The sequence below is a fragment of the Pieris rapae genome, chromosome 11 (genome assembly GCF_905147795.1).
Source record: "Pieris rapae chromosome 11, ilPieRapa1.1, whole genome shotgun sequence".
Classification (NCBI taxonomy): Eukaryota; Metazoa; Arthropoda; class Insecta; order Lepidoptera; family Pieridae; genus Pieris; species Pieris rapae.
In genome coordinates, this window is record NC_059519.1 from 1363673 (window position 1) to 1384052 (window position 20380).

General features: G+C 33.1%; 2 protein-coding genes across 2 annotated transcripts; both read left to right on the forward strand.

The window, feature by feature from the left end:
* The first annotated feature begins 351 nt into the window (after positions 1-351).
* On the forward strand, positions 352-5840 carry LOC110999462 (odorant receptor 49b-like). Its single transcript, XM_022268520.2, has 4 exons — positions 352-487; positions 2972-3140; positions 4444-4658; positions 5197-5840. Exons 1-4 carry the CDS (start codon positions 352-354, stop codon positions 5838-5840), a joined length of 1164 nt encoding a protein of 387 aa, XP_022124212.2.
* Positions 5841-8035: 2195 nt separating this feature from the next.
* LOC110999467 (L-ascorbate oxidase) lies at positions 8036-20376 on the forward strand. The gene is made up of 9 exons (XM_022268524.2): positions 8036-8225; positions 8851-9192; positions 11064-11274; positions 12327-12490; positions 16362-16513; positions 17151-17346; positions 18250-18444; positions 18925-19063; positions 19461-20376. Exons 1-9 carry the CDS (start codon positions 8102-8104, stop codon positions 19690-19692), a joined length of 1755 nt encoding a protein of 584 aa, XP_022124216.2. The 5' UTR covers positions 8036-8101; the 3' UTR covers positions 19693-20376.
* The last annotated feature ends 4 nt before the right edge of the window (positions 20377-20380 follow it).

The following is a 20380-nucleotide window of genomic DNA, read 5'->3' on the forward strand; positions in this document are numbered from 1 at the left end:
GTGTCAGGCACAGAAGGCCGATCACCTACTTGCCCATTACAGCCCAGTCCTATAAAGGTTGCGCGCCACATATTTTTTTTATTAGTATATCTAATATTTTGGTCGAAATACTTTTTTGACTCATCACTCCCCATCAGGTGACTCTCATGCCTGTTGCCCCATGTTCTATTAAAAAAACGAGGGCTTCGGATAAACTAAGCCATCAGCCATCTTCGACTTTTATGCAGACGGTATACGGAGCATTAACTAGTCTAAATTATAATTATAGGTAGGCAATTCTTATATAGGTAATAGATAATTAAAGCTATGTCACCTGTTGTGATTTAATATTTCTGAAGGTAGCTCGCTAATATGGTTTTTAAATTATCAAATTGTTATATCCAAACCAAAAATCACCTGAATGGAAATCGTATTGAAAACATCTTATGGTTCGTTAATATAGTTCCTAATCTCCTTGGATTTTCCTTAGAACGAGATGAAGTGTTTGGTATGGGTTTTATTATTTTTTATAAAAGGCTTCAAAACTGAGATAGTTAACAAAATCAGTAATCTTGATTTAAACAATACAGCGTTTATTTGCAAATAAGTTAGTTCACATTAATTAATTATAATTCGCACAATCAGCTATTTAAAAACTACATATTATAATTTAATTTTGACAGTTTAGTTGTTTATTATTGTTGTCAAAACTTATGGTCTAATTAATCTCCCACGATGAATAAATAAATATGTGATTTTGCAAAGAAGTACATTTTTAATTGATGAATTATAAAAACCGCTCAATCAGCCATATAGAAATAGGCATGTAAATGTCACATTCATTATTATTATGTCATTATAATAATAACATTGAGTTGTTTACAAAAGTAGTCAAAACTTATGGTCTACATAATTTCCCACGCTTAAAAAAATATTTTTTATTTATTAAGAGATTTACTGCCAAGTTCTAACTTAATATCAATAACTCTGTGCGCCAATAAGAAAGCTTCTCATTCATTAATTAAAATCATCATTTTCATGTTAATGGTACAAAGAAAACCTTAAAAAAATTGTTGTTGAACACATCGGACAGTGAACTTAATGAAACTAAGTTTATTTCTCTAAGAAATAATATTCCCAAAGCTCAAAATTACTTAATAATAAAAATAAAAACTATACACATGACAGAAATATTGGTTGTGACAAAATTCATCTATGGCTACACACTAGACGAAACAGTTATGGCGCTTCTAAACGGGCCATGTTTTGCTGCAATTGATGGCTGCAACACATGGCCCAGCAACATTGCAAACAATGTCAGCCACACTATGCAATATTGCAGTAATGTCCCGGCCATATAGCCAAACATGTTTTGTGTAGCCACTTATGGCCGATATTGCCCCGATGTGTTGCCGGACGATCGCTAGGCTATCGAATTCAACTGCAATATTGCACAGCCAGTTCTATTGTTGTTTCAGTTACTCTCTTTGTTATGGCATAGTGTATCCTTTTCTACGCGACATGAAGTTTGCTATGAGTGAAGTGTGCCTGTTGCTATATTCTGTGTTTTGCGATCAGCTGCATTTTGACAACTACGTAAAAATGGTTACTGGTCTAACAAGACAATTACTGATTTTATTAAAGAAATACATTTGCACCCCGAGTTGTGGGAAATTAAAACCGGCACATACAAAGATAGAAATGCTAAAAAAGATGCATGGAATGAAATCGCTGAAAAGTTTGGCATAACAAGTAACGAGGCTTACAAAAAATTCAGAAGCCTAAGAACTTACGCAAATAATGAGGAGAAAAAGAAGAAAAGTGGTAGTGCTGGCGGTAAAACAGTAAAGTGGTTTGCTTAAGATGCGATATCGTTTCTCTTTATTCAAAATACCACGAAAATAGGATTACATAGTGAAAATGAAAACTTCTAACGTAAGTATCTTTAATAAAGTATTTTAGTCATTATAAATGTACATATCTCTACGTATGTATCATATCGATTGATAAATTGAACTTCTTCCCTCGAAATCTTTTGCAACTTGTTTCCATTCTGTTACTCCTGACGGCATCTGAAAGGCTTAAAGATATACTAACAATTTTATGCATTCACAGGCGACTGAAACTACCCACACTGACATCAGTGCTGACCCACGTGAAGTCGTAGAATCAGAAACAACCGACACTTTGGAAGCCGTCGATACTACTCCAAAACCACGTACTAAAAGGCGAAAATAAAAACGAATATGCTGCTACTAGATACCTATTATTATTAAATTTAAAAAGTACATAATAGTTACTACCTATTAGTAACATATTTAATAAACCTATGTTAACTTACCTTGATGTATTATTTTAATCCTTCTATAATAGCTGTACACACCTCTGGAATAAAAGTTGAAATCTAACACTCAGGTACATAAAACTTTTAAATGAATCTCCTGTTGCCAAAAACCGTAGAGTTATCGCAAATCTCGTGATGGCGATGAAACAGGTATTGCTGTTCTCATGTTTGTATCATTTCTTTTTATTTTTGGTCCAATTTTGTTTAAGAGAAAGTCAAAGTCGCCTTTTGAAATTCTAGCCAAGTTCTTGAATAATTTATTCTCAAGGCTTATTACTGCTAAACTCAAATTGTCTACAGTTTCACGCCTATATAAGTAAGGTCGAATCTTCAATCTCTTCTTTTTCTGTTCTTTTAAAATTAATATAAGCTGCTGCGACAAGTGTGATTTCATCAGCCATTGTTGCCGGTATGTGTGGCCCGTTTAGGAGTCTGCATCATGGGCCATACTATTGCTGACATATTGCAACACATGGTCCGGCCATAGATTGCTCGGCCATCATCTGCATTAAAACATTTTTGTGATGGCCGGACAATTAATTGCCAATAGTGCAGCCATCAATTGCAGCAAAACATGGCCCGTTTAGAAGCCCCTTTACAGAAATAAAGATCTGGTGTTTTATGTAAAGTTATATTTTTATGCTTTAGTACCGTTTTGGATTGGAACTGCGTTAATTTTAATTTACGTATACGGAGTTGGAAGCATAGTGTATCAAGCGAAGTTCGCACGAGTGCCAAGCGACTTCGTGAAGAACTATTTTAATGTCTCGATTCTGATATTTGTTTTGACTAACTGCTATTGGTGGATAAAGCAAAGGTAATAATTTTACTAAAGGTATTGCAAGATTGTTTTTAATAGAACAAACTGCAAACGGGCAGGCTTATTATAAGTGATACCGCCAAATAAATGCAACAAGGCAACACAATTGTATTGATGTGAAACATCTATAGCCGCACGTAAAACCGATTTCTGGCGTGGCGACGCATGCCGTGGCGACGCGTCGCCACGCTATAGTACGGACGCGGAGCACGAAGAATTTCGTAGAATGACCCCTCATCTTATGTCTTTGTCGCTCGCGCATAAACATATTGCCGTTGCGCTCACAAAGATGCAGTGACCGCCGTATTCAGAGATTGTAAACCTTTTAGTCATAACCATAAAGACATGTGGTGGCGCACATGTACTTTGGTTTGTTTTGTTATAAGTATTATATATGTTATAGTATAGTATATAAGTAGTAACGTATCTGGCGAAACATCTGATAGTTCATCAGAAATAGATGCCTAAAATTCTGACTAAAATTAAATGTTTTTGATGTGAAACATCTATAGCCGCACGTAAAACCGATTTCTGGCGTGGCGACGCATGCCGTGGCGACGCGTCGCCACGCTATATGATATACACATTAAACAAGGTACAGTCTAAATGCAGTAGTAAATTTCACATTAAAAATATTTAATGAAAATAATGTTTATTCAACAAATAGTCATCGTTATCTGGAAAAAAATCGTAATATTTTATTTTATCATTATGACATATTTACCTGGTTCCTATCACACTCTGTTCTTTTCTGCATATTACTTTTACAAAATAATGTCGATGTTTCACATCTACCAGGCGTCCCGTGACGGCTCACATTTTTTTTTATTGCTCTATTGTACAGATTTAGTCTTAAATTTTCAGTGAATGTTATTTAGCTTTAAATCCTTTTTTATTCTGACTGATGATCCGTACACATATTTACACTATATAACAAGAAATAAATTTAATAATTAGATAGCTGTGTCCACTGAAACCGCAAGGCACATTGAAGAGTCAGACCGGAGAGGGATATTTGTAGCGTTGTATTTTCATATACTTAGGAAAATATCATACAGAAAGGATATATACGTGTGAAAATGACATAAGAACTTTAGAAGGCGCCAGAAAAGAACCAGGCGGAAGTTGTGTTTTGTATGCGCGGAGTCCTTTGTTGTTGTTGGATACAGAATTAGGGACTTACTTATAAAAGATTAATTAAGATTTTCCTCTAAAGTAACATACGCACATGGAAAATCTAGTCAATCTATGTTCGAGACTATAAAATTAAGATTTTATATATGTTTAATTATATTTTTAGACCGTTGCTGAAAACTGTTTTGAAACAAGTCACGAAAAATGATAAATCATCAAGAGAAACTGATTGTCTATTGAAAAAACACGAGAATCTATTGTCTGTGGTAAAAAAGATTGTTTTAATTTTCAATGGATGTAACATGATTAGCGCTATTTTCATCTATCTGCCACATCGCATTGATGTTTCTAATAATTATTACTCAATGACACCTTGTGTTGGTAAGTGATTAATAATATAATAATAATAATTAAGGATCACTTAATTGAAAACAATTAGAAACAAGCATTTTCTTACCAGCTTGGTACTTATTAAAAAGCATCCAGAGATAGTAATAACATTAGTACTATATTTTTGACTGAACACAAACCTCGTTTACATTTTTGTTGAAAGACATTGTATCCATGATATTGTGGTGACCAAATAATACCACTGCCAATTCCACCGCGTCAGTGATTTTTCATTTTAGCGCTAAGTGACGATACGGGAATCCTCTATTAATATCTTTACGCTTTTTCTTTTCTTATTGTGCTTTTGTTTCTTAACTTTGTTTCTTCGATGCACCTTTATATAACTGTAATATAAATATTTAAGGCCCGAAGAAATTTCCTGTTTCTTTCTTCTGCCTAGGCTTGTGACTTGTATCATATGGTGCAAGCCTCACACGCACCTATAGTTTAATAAAGAAAAAGTATATCACGGTATTAGTTTTACTTCATAAAATAACCATATATTTCTCTTGTTTCTATATTTTTGCAGGTTTGGAGCCGTTAACAGCATCTCCGAACCGAGAGATCTGTCTAATAATCCTCACACTACCGGAGTGCTGCATTATAACAATAATGCTTACTTTTCAATCTCTAATCCTCTTCCTCATAGCTCACACATCGACTATGTATGAACTCCTATCCGCCGAGATGCTCCTACTCGACAAACAGAACTATGACCAGTTCCATTACAATGAAGTGAAAGAAAATCTACCGAAATTGATTAATCGGCACATCCTAACTTTAGATATTATCAAGAATCTTCAAGATCTCTACGGCATGCCCACGGGCGTGAATTTCGGCACGAATGCCGTCTGTATCGCGTTATTTTTCTACTTATCCTTACAGGAATGCATTAATTTTAGTCCCATATTTATAAACTCTTTTCTTGTATTCTTCTTGTATTGCTATTTGTGTCAGAAGTTGATAGATTCATCGCAGAGTTTCGAAAGATCGGTGTATGCGTGTGGTTGGGAGAAGTTTGATGTGAGAGAAAAGAGAATGGTGTATATCATCTTGTTGCAGGCACAGAAGCCTGTAAAATTGTTAGCGGCTAATATAATACCGGTGAATATATATACGTTTGCGACCACACTGCAATTACTGTATAAGTTTTTGACTGTTGTTAAGTTTTAGTTTATTGGTACTACATGCTCACTACATACATATTGGTTGCTACATACTCGGCGAGAACCTTTGTGTATAATGTAGGTACATTACTTATTTATTTATGTGTAAAAGCTTGCCTACGTTCGGCACACTGATACATTGGTACAATTGGACCTCTAGGCAAACATAACATATACGAAATGATAAAAAAAAATGCCATTCAAAGTTAAATAATGGCTGAATCCATTATAATTTAAAAATGTGTGATGTATCTTCTTTTTCTGTCATCTTATACGTTTCTAACTTTGTTTTGAATTTTTAATCAAAGGAGATAATGCTCCATAGCTCTTTGGCATACTCTAATCTTCTTTATTAAGAAGATTATTTAGAAACAATAAAACATTATTTACAATTACTTTAACAATATTTCCTTAATAACTACGTAGAAAAAAATTACAAAGTAACGTACACGATTGTCAATGAAGGCTTTAAGGGTATGTTCACAATGTCAGGATAAGTTCCAAATAAGCTATTTATTAATTATTGGGGGTTTAATCTTATTGGGAGAGATATTATAGTGGATAAACACTATTGTTGCGTTTCACGACTGTCAGATAGCGCTATTCGTTATAAAACGCGAAGTATCTTATTCGGAACTTTTATCTTTTGAATAATTTATGTGTTGCATAGCTATTTGGTACTTATCCATACATTGTGAAACAGGCCCTTAATCTTCTTTATTAGCGCCTTGTGAAGAATCCACGTTTGGCAATCATATAATATAGAAGTATGCATGTGTTCATGACTGTTCTTTTTATACACAATAAGTAACATACAAAGGGAATTTATAAAATCATGTATCATTTTACACTTTATTAACAATTTGTTTCTTCATGACGAAAGGCCAGAGAAATTCAATTTGTCGAAGCTGTTAGGAAATTTTCGCCCAATAGTATAGCCCAATCGAATGTTATGGTGTAAGTAATAAAAAATTTCGCAGACAATTTTCAAGGCTTTTTATTTATTTACAAAAAACACAATTAATGGTAAACCTAAATCAACAAGAATGCATTGGCAATTAAAATCGCACACGAAACAAAAAACAACAAACAAGAAATCAATTAGGAAAACTTACTACTTCGGTTTTAAATGAACTATTCCGAATTTGTGTATAACGTGGAATACTTAAACAGTATACCTCAGTGATCATTTCAGACACATTTCTAAACACGGAACATTGTTTTGCACTAGTAATGTCAATCCGGTAACATGAAGAAATAAAATCTAGTAAAATCTTGCTCAAATGGAACGATGCTATTTGCAAGAAGCTTCTTATTAATGGGAGCTGTAACAGTTCCGATAATATTAATTTCATTGGTTTTTTGCGGAAGATTAGATTAATAGCAGTTCTAAGAAAACCTTACTTTTTTATATAATAGGGGGGCAAACGAGCCTGCGGGACGTCCAAAAAGGCAGTCATCGCAGCCCATAGACACCCATTTTCAAAGGGGTGCGTGGCCGGCCTTTAAGGTGCCGCATGAAATAAAAAATTAAATATTGTCAAATGAAGTCTTTTATTTAGTCTTCAAATACGTCTTAATATAAAATAGTTCATATTGATATAAACTTTATATTATATATTCAATATAAATAAGTAAAAAACCAAAATAAATTTGACCGTGCAGCAAAGTACTTAATACTGACAGTATTTCCTAAATCCTATATTCATAAGAGTCATGATTTTATGAAGTTAACGGGAATAGACAAGTGTCGAAGTAAACATAGGCAGAAATTGGCTTTGCCAAAAATTAATCTGGCTTTGTACCTATAGGAAAAACATATTTTTCTTTGATTTACATTAGGTAAAAGATGCGTGAAACATTATAATTATAATTAATTTGATAATTTTAATAATGAAGAATTATTTATAATTTCATGACTCTTAATATATGTAAATTCTATGAAAAAAATCCTATTAAGACAAATTTTCACGCTGCGTTGTAGAATACACAGGGGTGGTACAATCTTAAGTGATATATATTCTATAATAATTAGATTGTTCATTTTTGTACCATAATAAATTATTATTATAACTTTCTGGATATGTCGATTTAAAACGTTTATAAAGTAAATGAAACTACTAGTGGAAATTGCAACGCCCCCATAATGCGGATTGCGGGCTTTAGACTGCCTTCGCCTTGTAAACTTAGTGAAGTCGGACTAGCGGCGAGAACTACACGTCTTGCGCATCAAAATCAGTTATACAATGTTCATAGATTAAATTTAAAATGAAATTAATCGTATTTTTCGTGTTTGTTATTTCAAATATAAGTAATGATGGAAAAGCTTCGCTGGAGAGTTTCGCGCCATCGAATGATGCGAATTTTTTGACGGATACAACTAAAAGTTCAGGTAAGTTTATATGAAATTCTCGCTTTTGTGAAATAAAATGTGTTCACATAGACCATACCTATTCATGGTCAAGTAAGGAACAGGACTCCAGGTCGCATTTTTGCCAACTGAGCTAACATTTAACAACTAATAAATATGGAAATAATATCCGTAAGTACATAAATATGTCCTTCAAAATCATTTGTTTACATACTATTAGAACCGGTTCAGTGCTACAAATTACATATATATCATTAGTATATAATTCTTCAGTAGGCTACAGATAAAGTAAATAAATCAGTGGCGTTACAACCTCTTTAGTTCTAAGCTTCACTTTTATATATCTGTTTTGTGTAATGTAATAAATAGGCAAGTCGGTGATGAGCATTCTTAAGCAGACACACGCCGTGGACATTTTGTATCCCTCACCAGCGAATGTTAATTGCACATAATGCATAGCCGGGGTTGAACCTACGATCTCAGGGTTGAGAGTCGCACGTCGTTTGAAAAAGTATTAACGAAAACATATAAAAGACATTGCAATGTAATAATAAATAATTTGATTTCTCAACTATAAACGTTGATTCTTTGTAAACAACAATTTTCCTTTTTACAATACGCAATTCTGTTGCAAAACGCTTTACAGACAAATCGTGCCATCGACCTTGCAAGTTCAACGTGAAACCGCGAAGATGTTATTACAAGTTTGATATCGAGCCTACCTTGGATAAAATACCTCTCTCTATCAACGGACAGAGCCCAGGTCCACCCATACATGTCTGTATGCACGATATAATCGTCGTGGAGGTCAGGAATAAGATACCAGACCAAGATCTGGCGATGCACTGGCATGGATTGGAGCAACGTGGGACGCCGTATATGGATGGTGTTCCTATGATCACCCAGTGTCCTATCAGCTATGGCTCCACCTTCAAATATGCTTTCAAGGCGTCTTCACCTGGGACATTTTTTTACCACGCTGATTCAGGTAAGATGTATGAAATTTTTAGAAAGTTTACGATCAATGTAACATTTTCGTGGTTCAATGTAACATTGTTTTAGTAGGTATTTTTGTACGGTTGGCGATTAAAAAGAGTGGCTGAGAGTTTATTGCCAGTTCTTCTCTTCCGTTCTACGCCCTTGATTTGAGAACAGGCAGTAAATGTAAAATTAGAATGTACATTATGTTACCTGTATGAATAAAGGATTTTTTGATTTTGATTTGGTAAGGTTGTCCAAACACGTTTCGACAAGTCGAAATTTTGATTCAAATTTCAAAGATTTCTTAACCAATATTCGGCTTTTAATTTAAATTACAATACCAATATTCAATGTATATAAGATTTATGAATATACATAAGTATATAAAGTTAGGCCAGGTTATTCTTTTGCCGGGAAAAAACCTATCATTAACAAACAGGAAAGAAAAAATAAATCTTTACTATACTATCAAGAGAAAAGCAAGAGAAAAGAGAGAAAGTGTTTCATCTAGTAACTAGGCTCCTACACATACACATACACAAGCCTCGAGTGAAAGTAATGTGTTTATGATTACCTTGATATAACTGTTTTGATGATTTTTTTCATTCTAGTAATATTTTATCAAACAATTCAAAAAATGTATTTATTTATAAGTAATCTTACAGCTACACATATTCACACTAAAAAAGAAACAGTCAGTATACAAAGCCAAAACTAATTAAATTGATAAACAAAACATCAGTCAATTAAGTACGTAAATAGTAAAAACAAACCAAACTGAAATTTAACATTAAATAAACGACAACCTAGTATTTTAAAGAATAAACTAACTTGTTACAAACCAAATATATTCGGTGATAATAATTTTGGTTCGTACCAGGCACATGGAACAGATGCGAAAGGCTTCTTAATTTCATAAATCCAATGTATATGATAAAATGCAATACTCAATAATTCTTACATTAAAATTGTTATTCCAAAATAGAGACACACTACAAATTTTATTTGGAAATTAAAAGATCATTTGGATTACGTATTTGGTACCTGAAAGGTCCTTGTAATGCTTTTTTTGCAACTACAGAATATATCAAGCTCTAAAAATATATCGCTAAACGATATACGACTTTATTATTAAATCTAAATAGTCGATGTTCAAAAACAAAGTCAAATCATTTATTTCCAAGATAAATAAATAAAATTTTAAAGTCAAAATTATTTTACTTGAAACTGGCTAAAAGTTATAACTATAGGCATAAAGTTAAAAAAATGAGTCTAGTTGCCGTTGAATTGATTCAGCGATAAGTCCGTGTATTAGAGTGTTTATGCATGTCTGTGTGAATAAATAAACATATTTAGTACTTTTGGTGTAATCTTTTTAAACAATTTGCTTCAAGACTCGTGAGACAAGAAAACATATCATAAGGTCATACATAAATTAATTCAAATATACATAATGCAAAATAAATAAATACCAAAATATTCGCTGGAAAACTAGTTCAAGTAATCCGCTTCCGGTATTTATAAACAAATGACTTGATTATATAGTCGTTGATAAGAGAGCATTTGTTTTTTTTAAGGTTCGACACTGATATATGTTCATGTTTTAAAACCAATTTAGAAGAAATGACAGGCCTTAATGTTCGATTTATTAAAAATAAAAACTAAAAGAATTTGCGTCGCCGTCGCCTTTTTTTCAGGTTTTATCAAGGGTTTGATTCTCGGTCAAACATTTCCAGTCGGTTAAGAAGCTGGACCAGTTATTGAATTAGGATTGGTGTGCTTTGGGCTGTTCACTTAACTGTACCGCCTATGAGCCCCCAACACTGGCGCGTTGTAGACCTATATAGTACCAGTTAAGATGATTGCTGATTTTTTCAGTAACTCACCAAAGCGATGGCGTCTACGGCTCACTGATAGTAGACCAACCACAGCCATTAGAGCCCCATTCCTCCCTGTACGACTTCAATAGGAGGGAAGAACATACACTCGTCATCGGTGCTAGGTTCCCTCAACTACTTTCGGGGACTTTGGAAGACCTAACCAAGGTTTTACCTGATGGATTGGTGATTAATGGACAAGATTATACGAAGTAAGTTAAACTCTCTATATTGATCTGACAAATTTAATATATCACTCTCTCTCTCTAAATAAATAGTGTTTATTCCTGGGTATTTGTTGCATCTTAAGTAGTGTGTGTGTGTAAGTGATCTGATAATTTGCTAATACATATATCGTTATTTTTTAAGATAAAAATAAAATAATACTGCTCACATAAATTAATATAACAAAAAACAATAATTATTTACTAATTGCATAGTTACTCGGTATTTCTAAATTTGCATATACAAGTGTGGCGTTATAAATGTTATAAATTATAAATATATAGTACCAGCGAGCAGAAGATCTAATTCTTAGTTTACAAAAAACCTATGTATTTGTTCCGAAATTCGTACTTTACATTTGAACAGATTAAAAAGATATCCATCATTTGGAGACTTGGCACTAAAAACAGCGCTTTGATTTATGAAGATTTGTTCCGAATGGCATCCTCATTCGGAACCAATCTTCATAACATACTTTTACATTGTATCTTTATTTACACAAAAAAAATAAACATAAAACTTGGTAATAAAAGCTTAATCGCGTACTAAAATAGCTAATAGGAACACAGACAAAAATAAGTTAAATAAAAGGAGATTCCCATTCATACCCACATTTTTACTTTACATAATTTTTCTATTATGTGTGAGTTTTTTTTTGGTTCTCCTCTTCAATGTCGACTTTCGACAGAATATGACAGATTTACAACAAACTATTATGAAGAAGGACTTCGTGGACATTTTCAGTAACTCTATAGAGAACTTTCCCCGAGTCGTTTTAGCAACCTAATTATTTTCTTTATTCCTACATAATTATGTATTAATCTTGTATATTCGTGGATACTTGCGTTTCGGCTCTGCGCGTTCTTTCGTGAGTGGTGTGCTGCGATTTTGCCGGCTACTCTAGCTTTTATAGCGCCTTCTTAAGTTTTCATCTCATTTCATCCTTTCTAGAACATATTTGTTTAAGTATCTGATTGTCCCCATTTTAACACGTTGATGCTTTATTAAAATTGATCAATGCTTAATATTGTCTTTACAGGATATTTGTAATGCAGTCATATGCATACCGATTGCGTTTAATAAACGCAATAGCCCTCGAATGTCCTGTACTCATCAGCATAGACGATCACATGGTGACTGTTGTCGCAAGTGACGGGAAACCAGTCCAACCTGTTACCACTAGCACTGTGAGGTTATATCCAGGTACGTAGATTTCTTAATCCTAATTAATTGTGGCGGTGAATGGAAGACTTATTTGTTCGCTATATTTTTAAGCGTACACATACAAACATTATGATATTTATTTTCAAGGTCTTTAAACCTTCAATTGTTTCTCTCACTTCCTTATTTCCTGACATTATGTTTCCTGACAGTTATTTTTGATTTCACCAGTTCCCATTCATGGTAGCTCATTTTACCTAATATTTATTTATTTATTCACACAAGTAAAGTGCAAGAAGTGCATTACCATTCTTCATTCGCTTCCATCTAACAATTCTATATCATCAATCGACCTTTTTTAAGGCGCCTTCTTTCCATTAGTCCTATCCACATACCTATTTTTTAAAAGTTAAAATACAAAATTATTTGGGTGGCTAATCATACAGACTTTAGTATAACATAATTATCTTGGTAATTACTCATGGTTTTAAAGAGAAAAAAATACCTACGGGCGGCAACAAAAAAAAATATTTTTGAATATACTCAACTACTACTCTGTTATCTTTGAACAAAAGTTCTCTTTGTGTTCTTTATTTTGCGCATCAAATTAAAGACATGCCTTACTGAAATGTTATGCGAGTTTCGTAAACAGATTATATCTGATACAAACAAATACTTTCTTTTATGGGACTCTCTTCTTCTTCCCTTTCGTCCTTTTCAATCTTATTATGTCTATGGTCATTTATTCGTCGAAAGAATGAATAGGAAAAGTGCGTTGAAAAGTGTGTATTTTCCATTGTGATTTAAAATATGTTTGAAATAATAAATACTGAATTGTACAATTTTATTGTTTTTGTGTGTCATTGCATGCTTCGGTAACGTTGGTTTAATAATTTATTTAAAATTCAAAATAAATACTTGTATCGTAAATACATTTTACAATAAATTTAAAAGAAACAAGAGACGTTGATTACGTAAACTATAGCTGATATACAAACCACTTTCACAGAAAAAATTGTGGAGATTTGCATCTGTTAGATATAAAGAAATATGCAATAGAAAGTGACAACTTTCAGCGCTATTATTATTTATGATGATCTTAATACTGTGTCTGAAGTTAAAAGATTCAAAAAGGTCAATGACATTTTGAAAAAAAAGGCGGAAAATATCACGGCAGTAAGTATTTACAAGGAAGTCGAGATTTATACAAAAATACAGTTGCAATATTATATATTGTATTTACTGTGTTTTATATTTTTGAATTCTTTATGTATAGTTGTTTATATTATACATCTCAATTCCAAATTCTTCCACTTATCTCTCAAAAATTGTCATACCATAATTTTGTAATCCTTCCCCGCTATCTTAGTTCCATATTCTCAGGTCCATCCGTCCATCTTCTGAACAACTAATAGAAATCGGAGAACAATTGGGGTTCGACACAATGATGCATTGAAAATTTTGATTTATAGTTGTTACTTCAATTGAATATGTTTTAAAGCACATTAAAAACATTGTATAGCAGCAGCTATGTAGCATCTTCACGCACCATGTTGCGGACTATAAAAGCCGTATTTTTACGACATGATTGTTAGGAAGTAATTTTATGTGACATGAAGGAAGCATTTTGTTATGTAAAGGTCTTTTGTTTACCTAACGTTAGATGTGCGTAATAAAATTTACGTTGACTTGTGAGGTGATAATACTTTATACAAGCATTTTTACACAATTGTGTATTTTTGAATAAAATATCTATGCATTCAAAGACCTCATTTCTCATTACGATCTAGCCTAATTTCAGACTCATAAAATTACATCAGTGGCTCAGATTTTAAAGTCTGATTCATGATCATTTGTCAACCTAATAGGCATGTTGGTGATCAACCTCCTGTGCCTGACACACGCCGTCAACTTTTTGGTTTAAGGCAAGCCGGTTTCCTTACGATGTTTTCCTACACCGTATGGTTGAATGTTGAATGCACACATAGACAGAAAGTCCATTAGTTCACGTGGAATCAAACCTACGATCTCAGATCTCTACGCTCTTAATAATATATCTTAATATATATGGGCGTATAGCGTAGGTATGTGATGGATATATATTTAGTATTGAAAATGTATTTATCTTAATTCTACTCGAAATAACCATTCTCTCTTGCGATGACATTTTCACTTGGATTAATGAAAGTGTTAGACAGTAAATGCAGTGTTTGATGTCAATACAATTATACTTAATGACTTTTATCCATCCGGCATTTAAAACTCGAAGTTAAAATGTGAACGTCTACGTAAAAAACCACAGAGAAAGTATTGTTCATCTTAGAGGTCAGATAATAACCGTGAAACAGGTTTTCACTTTGCAATCTCACTTTCTACAGCAAGATGATTTATGTATTGACAAATTGTTAGTATGCGATTAAATAAGTAATGATAGACTGTTCAGATAATATTTATAATTGGCTTATAGATATTTTGAAGCTGGAAGTAACATTAAATAGGATAATGAATATGATAAGGAATGATAAGGAATTTCATCAATCGAAAATTTAGAACATATGTTTACTGGTATATGTTAATATGTTTTTTCTTACAATAAAGTTCACAACGGAAAGGAGAGTGGAACTTTACATGAAAAAATACAGCTTATATCATAACTAAGGCTTATAATAATTATCTTGGTCTCAATTTATCCAATACCAATACCTATAGTAGTTTAGCTTGTACTAATGGAATAGTTAAATAAATAAATATGGCCATATAGCATATTGTCAATCTTGTAAGTTACATTTTATCTTATTTCTACCTTATATACTACTTATAACGAAATTTAATTAAGGTAAATGTAAATATTATCATTATTTCCTATTAGACACCGGTTTCTTGATCGTCTTGCTTTTCAGCATAGTCCTCCCCAAGTGTTCTTAACAAAGATCTATCTCTTGCTTTGCTCATCCATGTGGCTCCTGCCACCTTTTTAATATCATCTTCCCATCTACGACGTTGTCTACCTTTACTTCTCTATGGAATAGCTACTCCTAGCCAAATAACTCCACAAACAATCAGCAACATACATATTACGATCAAAATATAATATGTCGTAGCGTTAAAATGTTGTAATATAATCGGTCCATTTGATTGTACGTTACCGAATTCCTAGCTCCGGTTTTTGCTATTATCACTTCTTGTTAAGCCTGTTATCCTCCCATTATTGTTAAATTTCGGGACTTATAAGTTGTTAATAATAACGTGGAACACAAAAATGAAAGTTTGCATGAATTGAAAGTTCAAATGAAAATATGTGCATCATTTATTGTTTACACATTCTTCTTTTGGAGCACATCGCGGCGCGCTGGCAGGGTCGCCATATAAGATTCATTGTAGGGAATTAAGTAAACACGTCCATCTCGTATGATATATCTCGTAATAATAAAATGCCACTTAATAACTAGAATACATTTAACTTATAGACTAAAATATTACATATATGTATATTATAGTATCCTATTTTATACTGACACCATAGTTTAACAATCTTAGGGCCTGTTTCACAATGTCCAGATAATTTCCAAATAAGCTATTTATTACTTATTGGTAGGATAAACACTATGGTTGCATTTCACGATTGTCAGATTCCGATGCGTGATTCGTCATGAAAAGTGAAGTTTCTTATTCCGAACTTTTATCTTTCGAATGATTTATGTGTTGCATAATAGCTTTTGGTACTTATATAGGGCCTGTTTCACAATGAAACAGGCCCTTAGTGTTCTGTAAAATTTTGACACAATGTTGGTGTATCAGAGATAAAGAAGAGAAGTTGTTATGTGAAAGACACTTTAACCAATTGTCTGTGTAATGAACGCGTTTCATCAAAAATACTTTAACATCTGTTCTTGATAGCATATTTCTATTTTAGGTGAACGAATGGATATTGTGGTTCGAGCTGATCAAGCGAGTGGTGGATACTGGCTTCAGGTCAAGGGCGAAAACCAATGTGATGGATTGAAGACTCACTCTATGTTTTTATATCAGGGATTTAATTATACTTCCATGATAGAACAGACGCCGGTAAATAATTATAAATATGTTATTTACTGTGTGTATTTGTAAGTCCACCAACATACATGTGTTGGTTAGGCCGAATAGCTCGTAATGTTTTACCCCTAAGTATGAAGCCTATCCCAATTTTTTTGACATCAAATATATAACTCTTAATTTTTACTCTTTTGCACAATACTGATATTAGTACTAATAAAACAAAATTTTATATATATGTTACTGTAAAAGCTCGAACTACGGTTAATCTTAAGATTTAAGTGTAGGTCTTACCGACATGTGCTGGTAAGTATTTTTGAAAATACGACGATTTTTTCGAGCTTTTACCATTCAAATTCAGTATATGCTTGGTATTACCAATGGACTGTCGACAGCGCGCCAGCCAGCTTTTGCCTCCTGTTGCTAAAAAAAATTGTATCGAAGAGTTCAAATATTTAAAACATAAAAATTCATGTGTCAAAATGTTTTTCCGGTGAAAATTAAGGATTATGTATTGGAAATCATAGTTTCTTGATTAGGCTACTCACAATTTACATTGATAAATGATATTAGTATATATTGAGCATTCGTAGGATACTTTGCAGTTCATTCCTCGTTCTATAGTGTAGGTAATTAAAAGCTTTAGCTAATATAATAACTTTAATTACAGAACACCGAAGTCGTAGAGGACAATATTGTCTGCGGACAGAAGCTTCTGTCTTACAAAGATGTGACACTCCTGCCACCCGTGAAATCAGTTTATCTTGGTATTGACAAACACAACGTAGAAGTAAAAGATACCGATCTCGATTTTCGATATCTAAGCGATGTTGTGCCAAAGAAGCCATTCTTTCCTACAGCCTTATGTAAGTAAATCGGTACAGTTGTTTAATTATTACATTAACCACAATTGAGTACTAAGGCGAAGTAATCTATTATTTTAGAACTAAATATATAGTTCTACTACTATATTATTAATTCAGTAAATAGTCTCATATACCGTCTCATAAACATGCACGCACACGAGCTCATATCGCTCATATACTCACACGCAACAATATTTATAAGTATTATATTTTGGTAGGCAATGCATGGTTCTTTGATAATACATTTGGTATTAATAAGTAATAAAAGTTGGCTACATTAAACATATGTTAAAGTTTGGCGACCCCGAGGAGGGTCATACAACAACGTGTATGTCAAGGAAAACTTGACAGGCGGTAGATCGCCTTCCCATCTGATTTTACGTAGACATGCAAACTAATGGTAAGCTTAAAGAAACGGATCCTTGTTTAAGAGGTTTATTGTACCATAAAAAACGGCTGGGTGGCCGTGCGTCGATACACAATTTAACTAATATGATAAGTCCTGAGTACATCTCTAGTAACAATATCTCCTTACCAAAAATAAAGGCACACGACTGTCAGTCGTAAGGATTTGGAGAAAGTTAGTTTGGGAACAAAGAGAGTTTAGACTGATACTGATGACTCACAACAGTTCACACAAAACACTCACTATAAAATTATATATAACTATTAACCAATCTTATTAATAAAAAGGTATAAATAAAAACAAAAATGCGTCTAACATTACCCGAGTAAATCTCCGCAATTACAATAACAATTCCATATATTTACCAGCGAAGTCAATGTTTTCGATCACAGCATTATTAAAGAAGCCAAAAAAAATGTTTTGAGGTATCTTAAATACCTTTTATAAATACTTCTTAATTTCAATACCTCTGCTTCATTAATGATCTCATTTTACAGCTATTAAAGAAGGTGTTGTCCAGATTAATGGTAGGAATTTCCTTTATCCAAACGCGCCATTGCTGTTGAAGCCCAGAGAAGTATTCAAGGATATTACCTGCAGCGTCGAAGTACATAAACATAAAGATGTACAATGTATGCAAATTCTAAGAGCTAATCAGAATGAACCACTGGAACTGATATTAGTAAATGATGGTAAATTGAGTATAATAATAATTTATTTTCGAGATTATACTACTACTAATTAAGTAAGCTAACTAAACTAAAGATAGTAAATTTACTTAAATCAAATTATTACAATTATTGACTCAAATATGACAATTTAATCGGTACGAAATGATATCCGATAAAAGCTTTCGATGTCTGTGTCTGAAATATATAAATGTTACATTGAAAAGAAAGCACGCCATTTTAAAAGTTTTAGCGACGTCTACAATCTGCTACTGGAAGTAATACTATGTTAGCCTGAAACACGATAACTAAGTTTTCCAAGCGCTGAGTGTAAATATAAAATAATTGGGCCTCCAAGCCCACCAATCACTTGACCCTCACAGATGTCACCTTTAATGTTGGTGGAGCAACTATTCTTTCACATACTTACGTGAATTTTGAAAATGGTATATATATAGTGGACACAGACATTTCAACCGTGTTTATGTTTAATATCATTTTCAGGTGTCCATAGCAACGACTCGTATACATTCCACATGCATGGACTACCTATGTACGTGGTCGCCACATGGCAGAGTCCGGCAGGGCTGCCTTTATCAAAAGAGGAGTTTGAGAAACTAGACAAGGGTGGTCTAATTGAAAGGTACATAGAGCTAGTTTATTCCTAATTTTATTTAAATACTATAGGAAAAAGTACCAATAGTATATCTTTCGATCAATATAAATAGTTATGTTAACAAATTAGATTAATTTTGGCTGAATTTTGTACTGGATGTCGTCCTCTATGATTCTTATAATTTTACTACGCTCTAATTCTATTATGTACATTTCTGCATCAAGTAAAATCTGATACGCGTTATACAAAAAAAAATCAGCCAAAAAATAATTAAAAATACAGACACTTAAACCAATAGAATTTTAATTAAATACGAGTACATAAATGTTTGAACTGTTTCAAATTTAACTGAAACTATATAAATATACTTGTTTGACAACTACACAATGACAAAACAAAGTTATTTTGACAATTTCTTTTTCAGAAATTTACAAAATCCTCCAATGAAAGACACAGTTACAGTCCCCAACAAAGGTTTTACGATAGTCAGAATAAATCCAGATCATGGTGGCCACTGGCTACTGGAATGCAGGTCTTGTAGCCTCACGCTGCCTGCTGCAATTCTTATCAGTGTTCCCATATCAATACCTAAGACGGTTGTGGATTCTTTACCCAGCTGTGGAAGCTATAAACCCCCGGATGTGTTGCTTAACTAAGACTGATCTCATTATAACGCTGGAAGTTTAGCCAGGTGCCTCACGTCGTCCGAAGTATTAATGTAACGAACACAACTTCTTTTCCCCTACATCATCAGATAATTTGTTTGTTGGCCAATCGTTAAAATGCTATTCCTCAAAAGCTGTTTTTACAGCTGCAGCAACAGAGCTGTTCGTATTGTAATTGTACCAAAGGTACTAACAGAGTTGTAGGCAATTCTGATACCTAAAATCATAATCTCGTCTTGATAATTGTCAAAAATCTCGGGGACCTGTGTGGGAACTGGGTCCACACTGCTAATACATATACACCATAATGAAAAGTAGACATAAGTTCGGTTATTATTCTAGACGGATCTAGGTCTACTAATAATGCACTACTTTATTTGCCTGTTTGAAAGTTGATTTAATTTCCTGAGATTTTTAATGTGAACAATGGTGGTGTATAGTAATCCCGCCTTAACCCAGTAGAACATGACCGCTTTGTAGAAATCGCGTTATAAGAGTATTCTCGTTAAACCGTCTTGAACAATTTGAAAAGTAGGACACGAACAACACAATTCAAAAAGGTGCAACGGTACGGGGAACTTATTATGTACTTCACACTACAGGGTTACTGTATACATTATGTATTGTATGTAAATAATTATTAGATTAAGATATATTTATTAAATAAAATTTAAGTGAT